Raw genomic sequence first — 13,672 nt, forward strand, 5'->3', positions numbered from 1 at the left:
ATAATACTGTATTTGATTTAGGGGTAGGTTGCGTGGTGTGTGTATGGTGTGTATGTGTGTGTGTGTGTGTATGTGTGTGGTATGTGTGTGGTGTGTGGTATGTGTGTGTGTGGTGTGTGTATGGTGTGTGTGTATGTGGTGTGCATGTGTGGTGTGTATGGTGTGTGTGTCTGTATGTGTGGTATGTGTGTGTGTGGTGTGTGTATGGTGTGTGCATACGTGGTATGTCTGGTGTATGTGGTATGTCTAGTGTATGTGTATATGTGGTATGTGTGTGGTGTGTATGGTGTGTGTGTGTGTGTGTGTGTGCGCGCGCGCGCAGGTGCCACGAGTACCAGAAGATGGTGTCAGACCCCCTGGAGCTGGGTTACATTTGGTTGTGAAATCCTGGCATGGGTGCTGGGAGCTGAACAAGGGCAGCACACGCTGTTAATCACTGAAGCATTTCTCTAGCCTTGATTTTGTTGTTGTTGAGACAGTGTCTCCCTATGTAGCCCAGATTGTCCTTAAATTCATGGTCCTCCTTCTTCTGCCTCTCTGCCTCTGCCTCTCTGCCTCTCTCTCTGCCTCTCTGCCTTTCTCTCTCTGCCTCTCTGCCTCTGCCTCTGCCTCTGCTTCTGCCACTTGAGTTTAGTTCCCTGAGGTTGGCTCTGTGGCTCTGTTAGGAAAATGCTTGTTGCCTAGTGTGCAGGATGCTCTGGATCCGATCTTGGGCCCAGTGAAACACCAGTGGCACATGGCTATAATCTCTGCTCTTGGGGTGTGGAGGCAGGAGGATGACAAGTTCAAGGTTATCTTCAGCTACATCGTCAGTTTGAGGACAGCTGGTCTACATGAGACCCTGTCTCAGAAAAACCGACAGAAAGTGTAATTTGCTCCAGCATGCTGTGCTAGGCAGGGGACACTTGGGAGCCTCCTCTTTACTCTGCCTCTTGTCCATCTCAGCCATTTTCTCTTGAGTGCGATCTAATCTTTTCTTGTCAGCCACACTGAAGGACAGGGTTGTGAAGGTGAGGGCCTGTTCTGGCTCAGGTAGTATACTCTACAATGGTCATCCAGTGACATGTTAAGGACAGATGGCTCAGTCTGTAGCCTGTCCCTCAGAGATGCATGCCTCTGAGACACAGTGTCTAACCTCAGTTTCCCTCTATGAACCAAGAACAATCACCCCAGGGAGCTCCCTGCTGAGCTCGGCTGTCAGATCTATCATGACCCTTAAAGGCTCCTTTTGGTTGGTTGGTTGGTTTTTGGTTTTTGAAGACAGTTTCTCTGACTGTCCTGGAACTCACTTTGTAGACCAACCGGCTTGGAACATACAGAGATACACCTATCTCTGCATCTTGAGTATTGGGATTAAAGACATGAGCCACCCCTACGCCACCCCAACTCCAGATACATCATGGCCCTTAAAGGCTCCTTTCTTTTCTCTTTTGTTTTCTCTTTTCTTTTTTTGACAGGGTCTCACTATGTCCCAGATACCCTGGAACTCTATGCAGAACAGAGGCTAGGCTGTCCTCAAACTCACAGAGACATCTGCTTGCCCCCGCCCCCCAAGTCTAGACTTAAAGGTGTGCATGACCATGCCCTGCCTCAAATCCTTATTTTGCAGCTTGAATTTGATAACACAGCCCAGCACTGATACCGAGAAGATCAGCTTTTGAGAAATTGTAAAGGGTAAGAGGGTTGGTACAGTTAGAGACCAAGGGGCAGACTTGGGGGCAATCCTGGAAGATGCCAGGCTGCAGGGGGGCAGCCACTGCTGGAGGGCCAGCAACTTCCCAAGGGTACCCCATGCTGGGGGTCACACCTGGTAATCGGGCTTGGTGAAGTAGTCAAGGCTGGCGATGTGGTCCAGGAAGAGATGGAACTCAGACGGCATGTGCTTCAGTAGCATCCGATGCTCGTACTTCTCCTTGATCATCCCCACCTGCTCCTGAGGGGACAGGGCACAGGAGATGGAGCCCCAGCTGCTCTACCCTCTGACTCCTCCACCCAGCTGTGGGGACCTCACCTTGTCCTTGATCTTCCTCCAGGGCAGCTGACCCACAGCAAACTCCACCAGCATGTAGAAGAGGGACCACAGGTCATCATGGCGGCCCATCTCCTGGGAGGTAAGGGGGGAGTCACCTGGAGCTCTCAAGTCCTCTCCTAGGGATGGAACCCTTTTCTGGGAGACTTCTGTCAGAAAGCCCTGATCACTGGACCCCAATAGACAACACTGGGATGTCTCTGAATCTGTGACCTATCCTACACCTCAGCACACACAGACTACTACAGTAACAAGTTCTGACTGTTTTGTCCCTTCCCCAAGGATTTTCAATGGGAGGAGAGATGACGGAGGTCCAGAAGAGAAAGACATTAGGGACAGCTACTAGTAAGGCTTCCTCCAACTCCAAGCTCCCTCAGTGACAGACTGTAGCTGTTACCCCATTCTTTTCTCCGCCCCGCTTCCCCGACATCCACAGCCCACTCTATGACCGACCGATTTTTTTCTTTCTGCCCTCAGCCCTCAGATCAGGCTCCGTTGCTCACTCACCCTGTTCTTGTGAGCATTGACCGAGGCATAGCGGACAGTCCCCCGGAACCCGGCCACATTCCGAGGCTGCAGAGAAGAGACCGCACCTCAGCCACTTTGCCCACCCTACCACCACCCAGCCTAACTGGCCATCTCATCCTGATACCCAGAAGCCCAGGCAGGTGAGCGGGCCTGGCTGTCACCCCAGAGTTGGATGGACTGATACTGAAGGATAGACATGCTTGCTGAGAACAGTGAGGTATCCCATACCAGAGAATGGGGAGAGCCCCACCATCCTGGTGCCCAGTGGTACTCACAGGCCGGACGTCCCCAGTGGTGTTAGTGTACTGCCGGGCCAGCCCAAAGTCCAACATGTAGCACTTCCTGTAGGTGGAGGGCAGCCGGCCCATGGCAAAGTTGGACTGTGGGAAGACAGCTGCCGTGAGCCGGGATCCAGACCTCAAGAGCCACTAAGGAATTGCTATGGCTGTGCTGAAGGACACCCCACCTGTGGACTCTCACATGTACCCAGTCACACGAGCATGACCAACTGTGGCATCTCGACAACACGGCACGTGTGACTACCCTCAATTTAAAGATACAGAAATTGGGTAGTGTCCAAGGTTGATGGGGCATCTCTGGATTACAGAACTGGACAGAACCAGCTTGGAGCTCTGCCCCATCCTGCTATAAATCCTCAGCTCCCCTGCAGGCAGTGGGGTTAGAGCTGCCCTTCATCCTTCTTGCTGTTCTTGCTGTGTGTCTTTGGGCCATTCACCCAGCCTTCCCAGGTCCCACTTCTTACCCTTCTATTCCTCTATAATTTTTATTTACTTTTATTTATTTACTTATCTTGATTTTTTTAAAGACAGTTTCTCAGTATAACCCCGGCTGTCCTCAAACTCACTCTGTAGACCAGGCTGGCCTCGAACTCATAGATATCCACCTGCTTCTCCTTCCTGAATGCTGGGATTAAAGGTGTGTACCACCCGTCACCCTGCCCACGCCCCCAGGCTTCTTTTTACCCTGTTATATTAAAGGATTTTACTTTGTTTTTCTAGCACCAAGATGCCACAGAAAACTAGGTGTCACCTTTAGACTGAAGAACTACACAGGGTCACGGGTGAGAGATGAAGACAAATGGAGAGCTGGGCATTTAACCTGGCATGGCCAAGGGGTGAGAAAGAGGGGCTATGGCTTGGTGCAGATCAAGAAGTGCTCAAAGAGAAGAGGCTCTGAGGCCCAAGCACTGCAGTGGAGAAGCGAGGACCCACAGACCACAGGAGCACTCAGGCGCACTGCTCACCGGCTTGATGTCACGGTGCAGGAAGCCCACAGAGTGAATGGCTTCAATGGACTCCAGGATCTGCTTGCCCAGCCGCAGTGTGGTGCTCAGCGTGAAAGTACCCCTCGGCTGGCTGCGGCGCAGGTCGGCCAGGTTCCGGCCCTGAGAAGGTGAGCAGCATAGGGGGGAAAACCCATCTCAGCCAATGGCCACCCAGTCTGGCCCCACAGTTACCCATCCCATCAGGAACCAATGCCCCTGCCACAGTTACCTATCAGGAACCAATGCCCCTACCACATGCCCCACCCACACCACACTCCAGCTCTTGGGGAAAGAGGCAAGTGGGTGGACCCCAAGGACACACCTGGAGCTGCATCACCACATAGTTAAACTTCTCGTTCCTGCCACAGCCAATGAACCTGCACACGTGGTCCTTCCCTGCAGGGCACAAACACAGGGGCCTCCCCAGTCCCACTCCTTCCTCCTCACAAGCCAGACAGGCTCTGGTGTACTCTCTCTGTCTCTCTCTTTCTCTGTCTGTCTCTGTGTGAGTGTGTGTGTGTGTGTGTGTGTGTCTGTCTCTGTCAAGCTCTCTGTAAATGTGTGTATCTGTATGTCTGTGTTTCTATCTATCTGTCTCTGTCTCTCTGTGTTTGTCTGTCTCTTTGTTTCTCTCTGCATATATGTCTGTCTGTCTCTCTATGTGTCTGTCTCTGTCTTTCTGTCTGTCTGTCTGTCTGTCTCTCTCTCCCTTTCTCTCTCTCTCTCTCTCTCTCTCTCTCTCTCTCTCTCTCTCTCACACACACACACACACACACACACACACACACACACACTAGTTGTGTATGGCATGGCATGTATATACACCATGCCCAGCCAACCCAGCTCTTACATGAGTTCTGAGAATCTGAACTTGAAACCTCCTCCTGCTTGCAAGGCAAGTGCCTTAGTCTTCGAGCCATTGGCAATCCCTCTGGCACACTCTTGACCCCAGCCCTGGCTCCAGGAATACCTGTTATAGCCCCACCTCCTTCCCAACACTCTGGCTCAACTGCCCATGATCACTCTGCCATCACTAGCAGGGCCTCCCTCACTCTCCCTTGCTCTCCTATAAGCTGGGCCACCTCTCTTACATCCTGGCTCCACCCTCCTCCTTCCCACACCCCTGCCCCAGGGCAGTACCTTGAAGCTTTTTGAGCACAGCCACCTCCATCTTGAGGACCTGCTTAGGCTGTTGGGCTGATTCCACCTTGAGAGCCACGTTCTCCCTGGTCAGCAGGTCCATGGCCTCGTAGATCTCACCGAAGCCCCCGCCCCCGATCTTTTTCAGCTGTGGATGTGGGGGAGAGAATGGTGCTCAGGGATCGAGCTGCACAGCTCCTCAACCCACCTCCACTGATTGTGTTCTCCACTGATGGGCAGGTGTGTCAGTGCCCACTCCTCTCCTCTGAAACAGACAGCTCAGCCCAGAAGCACAGATCCCTTCCAATACACAGCTCCAGACAGATATCTGAATAGGAGCAGAAGATAAAAGACACCTGGCTTCGATCTGACATGGAGACAGCCCGAATGACACAGGGTTCTAAAGATCACAGGCCAGTCTGCATCTCTTCTTCCCTGAAAGGAGAGCAGGGCCAAGGATGTAGCTTGGTGACCAGAGTGCTTGTTTAGCACACATGAGACCCAGGTTCAATCCCCAGCACCACATCCACCAGGCATGGCGGTACACACCTATCTTTCCCAGTGCTGGGGAAGAAGGCAGAGGCCAAAAGGTGGAAGTTCAATACCAGCCTGGGCTTCAGAGCAAGTGCTAGCCTGGGATATCTAAGACCCTGTCTCCAAAAAAAAAGAAAGGGAGGGGCCCATGGGTAAGAACTTAGCAGATAAAGGTGCTTGCTGCCAATCCTGACATCCTGAGTTCGATTCCCCATGGCCCACATGGTAAGAGAGAGAGCTGGCTTTCCAAGTTATCCTCTGACATCCACACACATGCTGTGACACACAAAGCCACACCACACATCAATAAACGTCAGAAATAATAACAATAAAGGACAGGAGAGAAGCCAGAGCTATGAGGAAAGGTGACATTTCTTGAGCCAGGGAGGGAAACAAGAAAAGAGACCTAGAAAGAGCAATAAGAAACCGGGGAACCTTCCTACTCTGGATGGAAGGAAGCTAGCTGGACAGCAGAAGCCTTACAACCAGGCAGGAGCAGACCCACACTCCAGCCTGTCCTCCTGGGGTAGCTCTACCCATGGAGACAGTAACCTCTTCTGCATCCTTTTACAGCTTGCTGTGTGTGAGCACAGAAAACAGGGGAGGCAAGTGAGGGGCTCACAGACATCGCCAGTTTCCCAGGCTCCACAGCACGGAAACTCACCTGACTCTCTACAGGACACCAAGGGAAAGTCGCAAGGCCCAGGGCCTGAAAATGCCTTGGCTAGGCCCCAGCTAGAAAATAACCAGGAACAGAACCTTCTGATGTAGAACCCATGAGGTTGCAGGACATTGCTGACACACAAGCCACCAGAATCCCCGTGGCTGGGACCTTCCCCAACACCTATCCCCCAACTTCCCCTAGCCCAGCTTCTCCAACGGCCTTTTCCCCAAACTGAGCCTGTTTCTTTGTCTCTTTGCCACCTACCCCTAGAACAGGGGTCTAGTCGTCTAAATGCATCCAGGATCATTCCCTTCCACCTGCCCTTTTCCACTGGCCACAGTGACCCTCACATTTTGGGGATCCATTAAGATGTTTTAACTTGTTTTCAGATCAAAAGATAAAGTTTTGATTACTTAATATCTTTTACTTGATTACTTAATTACTTTGATTACTTAATCTCTTTTATGTCAAAGAGAAAAACCTCAGTCTATAATATGAATATATGACTCTATATGCCAATGCAATCATTAATACCCTGTTATAGGAGATACCACCTGGGCATGAGCGTCCAGGCCTAACGAATGTCACAAGGCAGATCTGCTTAAAGCCCCCTTAACAGAACACCCTTCAATGGCTTTGCAGGCCCCATTTCTCCTCTCCTTCTTTATGTTTTAATAATACCAACCCCTGCTGGAAAAACGTCCCTAAACCAGAGAAGCCACAAGACAGCCACAGCTGATTTGGAGTGGACACCCTGTTTCTTGGCTCCACTCTGGATAACCTAGAGTAATCTAAGTCTCTTAAACTTTTCGAGTCTTCGTTTTTTTCTACTCAATACAAGAGAATCAGGTTGGAATGAGTCCTAAGGACCTTACAGCCCTACGGTCCCAGTTCTCCGATGGGCTGACCTCACGGACAGTGTCAATGCCATCAACAGATCAGAGCCTGTCTTCCCATCATGGGAACTTAGCAATTAGCTAATCACAACTATGAAGCAGGGGTGTACTGGTAATTGCTGTAGGCACTCCATCAGTTCCTGACATAACCCATCAAGGCATTCTTACATCCTCAGACCAAGAAAGGCACAGAAGAAACACTAGGATATTAGTACTGTTGTTTGCTATGCTGGTCTCCAGGACTAACCCCCATGAACAACTTACTATTTTATTTTTTTAGGGACAAAGAAATTTTCTTCCTAGTATACTGACCCTTGTTTCTGCTGGCTACAGCCCATCTCTGGTCCATGGTTCCTGGTTCCGTCGATTTCAACCCTCCCTGAAAATGGCTGCATATGACACCTAGTCTCCCCAGCCCTTCAGGGGAACGAGCAGGGGACAGTCCTAAGGAAAGTCTAGGCCTGACATACATGTGCCCCTCGCCTCCAACTCCCTCTGCCATTTCCTTCACAAAGCACAACAAGGTCTTAGTCTAAACTCAGTGTGTGTGAACAGTCTTTTTCTTGCCTTTCAGTACAAATGATATTCACCCTCCCATCTGCCAGACTCGAAGCTCATGTGCCAGGGACCTGGGGATCTTAAAGGAGCGTTTCTCACTTTGCCAAACACCCCTTCCTTTTACCGCTGCCCTGGCTCCTCCGGTATTTCTGTTTCTCTCACTGAGGATGTCCCCCCCTTCGGGGGCCCTAAGATTCTCTCCTCTAACACCCCCACTCCACTCTGCCTCTCTTCCTGGACCTCTAAGGGACCTCCGTAGCCAGACTGTTGCCATGGAGATCTGCCTGCACCCAGGCCCCACCCTCCTCTCCAATCCAGCACCCTTAGTGAGCTGAGCCTCACCACACCAAAGCACAAAGACACACACACGCGAAAAACACGACTGCAGGCGGTGAAAAATCTGACCTCTGTGGTTCTCTTTTCCCCTCTGCTTGCCATTTCCGTGCAGACCCACAGTCGCACACACTTTTCCCACAGTATACAATCCCGCATTATCCCACCCGATAATAAAGAGGACACCAGGGTGCTCTGAAGCAATTAAGGAAAGCTTTGGAAGGAGGCCGACTGACAGTAAACCGGGTTCCCTAGACACAACCACCACTCCAACTCTTACATAGCCCCCTTCCATCCATCCTCCTCCAGGGAAGAGACTTGGACTACAACTCCCAATAGGCCAAGGAGCCTGAAGTCCTGAGTAAAAGAAACAAGGCACGCTGGGAGATGGAGTCTCAGCGTGTTGCACCTGCCGCAGGAACCCGGGAAGGGAGGAGGTGGATGGAGAAGATGGAGTGCGGATGCGGTGGGAGCAGCCTGCAGGGCATCTCTCCCCAGACCCAAGCTTTTCCGTCCTCTGCGGAAGCCGAGGAACACATGCTCACTCAATGTCCTTCCCCAAGGTGCAGCAAAGAAGGAGACCCCTCCCCCAACCCCCTCCTCCGCACCCCGGGCTCTGCAGGAGTTGTTCAGGCTGGACTGGTCCAGCACGACCTAGCCTGGGAAGGGTTGAGAGGGAGCTGGGTTGGAGAGAGGGTAATGGGAGAATGTGTGGGAAAAAAAAATTTAAGCAAGCATACATATAAGCTCAGGGACACCTTCCACTTATGGTAAGGGATCCAAGGGCACCAGTCTTAGAGTCTCCAGATCTCTTCTTCTCCCCTTCCCAGACCCCTCCCTCTGCCCGCTAGGTCACTCACCACCTTCCAGCGATCTTTGACCACGTAGTTGGCCGGCAGGATGTCGGCCTGCTCCCCTCCCCCACTCATGTTGGTTTCGTCCTTAAGAGCAGCCGCTAGGCACTGCATCCGCCAGCTGGAGGGAGGGGTGCCCGCAGGGCCTGCCCTTGGGGGGCCATCTACCTAGGGGAGTAAGGAGGGGCAGTGAACGCCTGGCTGCCACCCGACAGCTCAAAAAGGAACCCCGTCCTGCTGGCAGGCACCCTTCCCAAGCCCACTGGGCAGATGCTCCGGGAGTTACTGGGGAAAATACTCCTGGTGATGGAGGTCAGTGGAAGAGAGAGTTATAAACACAAACAGGAGGTGTGAAAAATCAGCAGCAGGACACACACATGATGAAAATAGGAGAGGGCAGTGATGTGTGAATAAACCAATGGGGAACCGCTTACCATAGAGACATTCTAAGCTAATGAGCGAAGACGTGTTGGCCAGTCAGCATCCTAGCTTGAGACCCTAGAATGACTAGCCTGAGTCACTCTACCTGCTGAGTAGAGAAAGCCATGGGATATCCCACATCAGAGTGGCCAGCCAGCCAACCAGAGAGATGTGACCATCAAGAAAAATGATGACACACACGGTAACCCCTAGAGGGTGGTGTGGAGGCAGATGGCCTGTTGAGAGACACACACACTACACTCAGTGAGAGCTGACCCAGCTGGCTGCCAGGATGTGTGCAGACAGTGAACACAAGACCATGGAGTCAAGCTGTGGATTTCAGAGGGATGGAGTCCTAGTGGCTACTCCACAGTGGCCAAGGTAGACTGAGCTGGGGAAGAGCAGAGTAGTGGGTGCTGACTAAGGGAAAGCAGATCTTCCCTTACCACAGGGTGGGTAGGCAAGGGTGAGAAAGCCCCAGCAGCTCTCTCTAGGTCTATCAGGAGTCAGCCAGAAGGAATACAGCCTCTACTGTGCTTAGGTGGCTAACGTTGAGTACTGGAGACAGTGTCCCAACCGTGAGACCCACTAAAACACAAGTTATCCAAAGAAATGTGTATGTATGTGCCTGCATTTGTGTACCTCTCCGTATGAGTGTATGAGTGTATGGAAAGGACCAGAAAAGATGAATTTCTGCTGATCCAACACAGGATGTGGAACTAGCATCCTTCTCGTCTTTCCACTATAGATACTTTATGTGTTCTCTGTCCCACTCCAACCCTGACCCTGGAGAGCCACACACAGGAGCGGAGGAAGTCATTCAGGCTGGGGACTGGGTAGAAGAGAGAAGGAAAAAGGGTGGGAACCTCATGAGCCTGACTCTCCTTGGGATGGCTAACCTGACATCCTGATAAGGGCAGGGAGGGTTGTGAGGGCACTGAGAGCCTTCACCAGGTCACTGGGGTCCGGCAGAGCATATGAAGAGAAAGCTTCTCCATGAGGAAAGACACTGTTACTCTTTATAGCTTTGTTGTGAAATGACTGGATTGAGTCTTTCCCTTGGATCCTTATAGTGTCAGGGCTGTGGGGCAGCAGGAGTCTGGAAGGTGGCAGAGACATGAGGAAGATGGAAAGAGATGGAGGAGCTCTGGAATAGAGGTCGGGGACAAGACTGAGGCAGCTGGCCATGGTACCACACACCTGGGATGCCAGAACTCTGCAAGTGGAGGTAGAAGGATGAGGGGCTTAAGACTAGCCTTGGCTACACACCAAGTTCAAGGCCAGCGTGGTCTACAAGACACCCTGACTGTAAATAAGAAAAAAAATTAAACAAAAAAAGACTGAAGAAGCAATGGAACTTGTGTGGAGGAGACTTTAGCTGGACCAATTGTAGCTTTGCCTGTAGTGTGCAAGAGGCCATGGGTCCCAGCCCCAGCACAGCAGGAGTGGGAGGAGTTAGACTTGGGCTGGTGGGGGGGGGGAGGGGAAGCTCAGTGTTTGGATACATACTCAACTCCCAACATCATTTTTTAAAGAAATTAATAAAAAGGTGGCTAGAGGCCTGCCAAGACCGTTCTGTGGGAAAAGGCCCTTGCCAACCATTCTGATAACCTGAATTTGATTCCCGAGACCCATGTGGGTGAAAGAGGGGAACGGCTCCTGTAACTTGTCCTCTGACCTCCACATGTGCACTGTTGTGCACCCTCTATGCACAAAATAAATAAATAAAATATGATCAAAAGTCGGGGGTTGAGATATAGCTCAGTGGTAGAGCTAACAAGAAGTACAAGGCCCTACATTCGGTCCCCAGTACTGAAAAGAAGGCAAAAAAAAAAAAAAGGTTGAGCAACCTAGGTCCTGCACAGTGTGGCTCTGTGGGTGGATGGAGTAAAGTGTGTGCCGCTCACACTTTGTACTTGGGGAAATCTTAAAGGAATGGATGCGGAGAGGAAAGTAGGACCGGGCCATCCTGTCCACCTCCCTTCCCAGGGGATGCTTCCGAGGAGCCCACTTAGCCCAGATTGGGTGGACAAGCTTGGCTGACCAGCTACACTCCCAGGTCCCTTTGTGTGGTGTGTGTGTGTGTGTGTGTGTGTGTGTAGGCATGGCTGTGTGCATGCATGAAAAATGTGGGCCAAGTGGCAAGTGCAAGCTAAGTGCTTTGGAACTTATCATGGTTTGGGAGCAAGATAGTTGATGTGCGGCTATTCAAGGCGTGAGGCCGGCATGTGTGGGAATCTCAGAGCCCAGGTAAGGAGAGGTGAAGCCACGAGGAACAGGAGAAACGAGATCTGGAGGACAGTGTAGCCAGCAGGGCGAGTCGGAGTGACAGGAGGAGGGGAGGAGGGGGTAGGTAAGTAAGACAAGAGACTGATGGAGATCATGGTGGCAGGGACAGTGACAGGACCACGGGAGGGGCTTCTGGGCACGGCTGGGAAGTAAAATGGGAGGCTGGTCGGGAGAAGGGAGGGACTGAGGATGGAAGAGAGGGGTTTGGAGACATCGGAACGACCTGTCAGAGGTGACAGGAGGGAAATCACAGGGACAGGGAGAGGGACGCCGGGCTGGGGAGGGTGGGTCTGTGCGGGGGCTGGGAGCAGCTCCAGGCCTCAGGCTGTGGCCCAGGCAGTGTAGGCCAGCGTCCCGGCGGCGGCGACGACCGCTGAGGGACGGGAGCCGAGCGCTGGGAGGTGAGCCCGGCGGAAGGACCGATGTACCCCAGGAGGGACCCCGGCCCACCCTCCCGGCCCCGCCCCGCCTCACCTGCTCGGTGTCCGCTGCGGCTGCGGCTGCGGCTGCGGCGGCGTCGGTGAAGGCAGCGGCGCGGGGCGGCGCATCCCCCGGGGCCGGGGCGGGGCGGGGGCGGCTCAGTGCGGCGCTGGGAGGCCCGCTCCCTCCGGCGGTGGCGGCGGCGGTCTCCCGACCCCTACCATCCCGACCCGGCCCGGCCCGGCCCGGCCCCGATCCTTCTCGGGCGACGGCGGCAGCAGCGGAGTGGGGAGCTGCCCACAATGCACTGCGCCGCCAACATCAGCACCAGCCCTGACATCACCGCCCCACCGCCCTGGTCCTTACATCACTGCCGTTTTTTTTTTTTTTTCTGACATCACGTTCCACTCTGTCCCCCTAGACCCTGCCCGGGAACTCTCATATGCTCTCATACAGCTACCAGGTTCTCTTAACTGACCTACGCCGTTCACTTGACCATAGGCTCCGTCCTTACCTGTTCCCAGAAACCTCTCTTGTCCCCATCACCTTTTATCTCCCCCACTTCGCAGAATATCCCCTTTACTCCTTGCCTGACCCCGCTAGCCTCACCTGACCCCCGATTCCATCCTCCACATAGCCACGGTATTTCACTCTTAAGCCTTCTCCTCATCCTGTACCTGTCCTTCCCACACGGCTCTGTCACAGTCTCTCCTAACAGCATCCCACATCTGGACATACTACCCCTCATCTGTAACCCTCTCCTCATCAAGTACTTGCCTTCTCTCCTGGTTTACCTTCTCTTTCTTTGGCCCTTCCTTCCAACTGTTGACACACTCAGTCACTGTTTCTTATTGCTTACCAAATAAGATACACACTCTTTACTGTGACATTAAAAACTCTTTCCAACATGTGCCCATAAGGCTATTACTCTCCTGACAGATGGGGATTACTCAATATTCTCTGAATATACTCTGCGCTTTGCCTCTCTCGGTTCCTTCCCCTGTTGCTTATACCCTCAACAAATGCGGAGGGAGCATCTTCAACAAAAACAATAATAACAGCAGGTACACCTGCCAGACACAGTAACTCACATAACCTCTGTGAGTGCCCTAGAAAGAAAGATCACTCCCTGTGCAAGCTTAAAGACCCACCTTTGAGCCCCAGCACCAGAGTCTCCAGAGCCAGCACAGGGAGATAGACAGCCACGTCCTCAGAGCCTGTTAGACAATCTAAGTCCAGGTTCAATGAAAGAAGAGACCCTATGACAAAGCAATAAAGAGGAGAACACACACACACACACACACACACACACACAGAGGCAGAGAGCTGGTAAGACAACTTGATGGGATAAAGGTGTTTGTCTCAGAGGCCCGACAACTTAAGTTCTAAGTTCACAGAACTCATGGTGGAAGGAGGGAACCAACTCCCACAAAGTCGTCTTCTGACTTTCACATATGCACTAAAGCAGGGACACAGCCTGGCACGCACAGGTCCACACTCAGATATACAGACCACGCACACACCTAACATAAACAATACTAAACTATTTAAATGAAATGTTTTCAGGAGAGTAGATGCCACTGAAATCATTGTGTTAAGTGAATAAGCAGACTGAAAAAGACAAATGAATACTTCATGTTTTCTTTCAACTGCAGGACCTGGTCTGTCAGTGTAGAAAGGAGCGGAAGGCCAAACCGGGGCCTGAGGTGAAGAGAAGCAAGC

General features: G+C 52.2%; 1 protein-coding gene across 4 annotated transcripts in view; it reads right to left on the reverse strand.

Annotated features, from left to right (window-relative positions):
• The window catches only part of Ttbk1 (tau tubulin kinase 1), a 45,361-nt gene extending 33,108 nt beyond the window's left edge, over positions 1 to 12,253 (reverse strand). The window contains exons 1-9 of one of the 4 annotated variants that reach the window (XM_031347477.1): positions 12,005 to 12,253; positions 8,828 to 8,989; positions 4,983 to 5,130; positions 4,165 to 4,238; positions 3,822 to 3,962; positions 2,833 to 2,937; positions 2,537 to 2,602; positions 2,012 to 2,104; positions 1,808 to 1,933 (exon numbers count right to left, since the gene is read on the reverse strand). In XM_031347477.1, the coding sequence (XP_031203337.1) occupies positions 1,808 to 1,933; positions 2,012 to 2,104; positions 2,537 to 2,602; positions 2,833 to 2,937; positions 3,822 to 3,962; positions 4,165 to 4,238; positions 4,983 to 5,130; positions 8,828 to 8,935 (861 nt within the window). In that variant the 5' untranslated portion in view covers positions 8,936 to 8,989; positions 12,005 to 12,253. Of the gene's footprint in view, positions 1 to 1,807; positions 1,934 to 2,011; positions 2,105 to 2,536; positions 2,603 to 2,832; positions 2,938 to 3,821; positions 3,963 to 4,164; positions 4,239 to 4,982; positions 5,131 to 5,338; positions 5,418 to 8,827; positions 8,990 to 12,004 lie in introns of those variants that run through there. The other 3 variants (XM_031347478.1, XM_031347479.1, XM_031347481.1) reach the window with 3 other exon arrangements.
• Between the last annotated feature and the right edge of the window lie 1,419 nt (positions 12,254 to 13,672).

This window comes from Mastomys coucha, unplaced genomic scaffold, assembly GCF_008632895.1.
Source record: "Mastomys coucha isolate ucsf_1 unplaced genomic scaffold, UCSF_Mcou_1 pScaffold3, whole genome shotgun sequence".
NCBI classification, from domain to species: domain Eukaryota; kingdom Metazoa; phylum Chordata; class Mammalia; order Rodentia; family Muridae; genus Mastomys; species Mastomys coucha.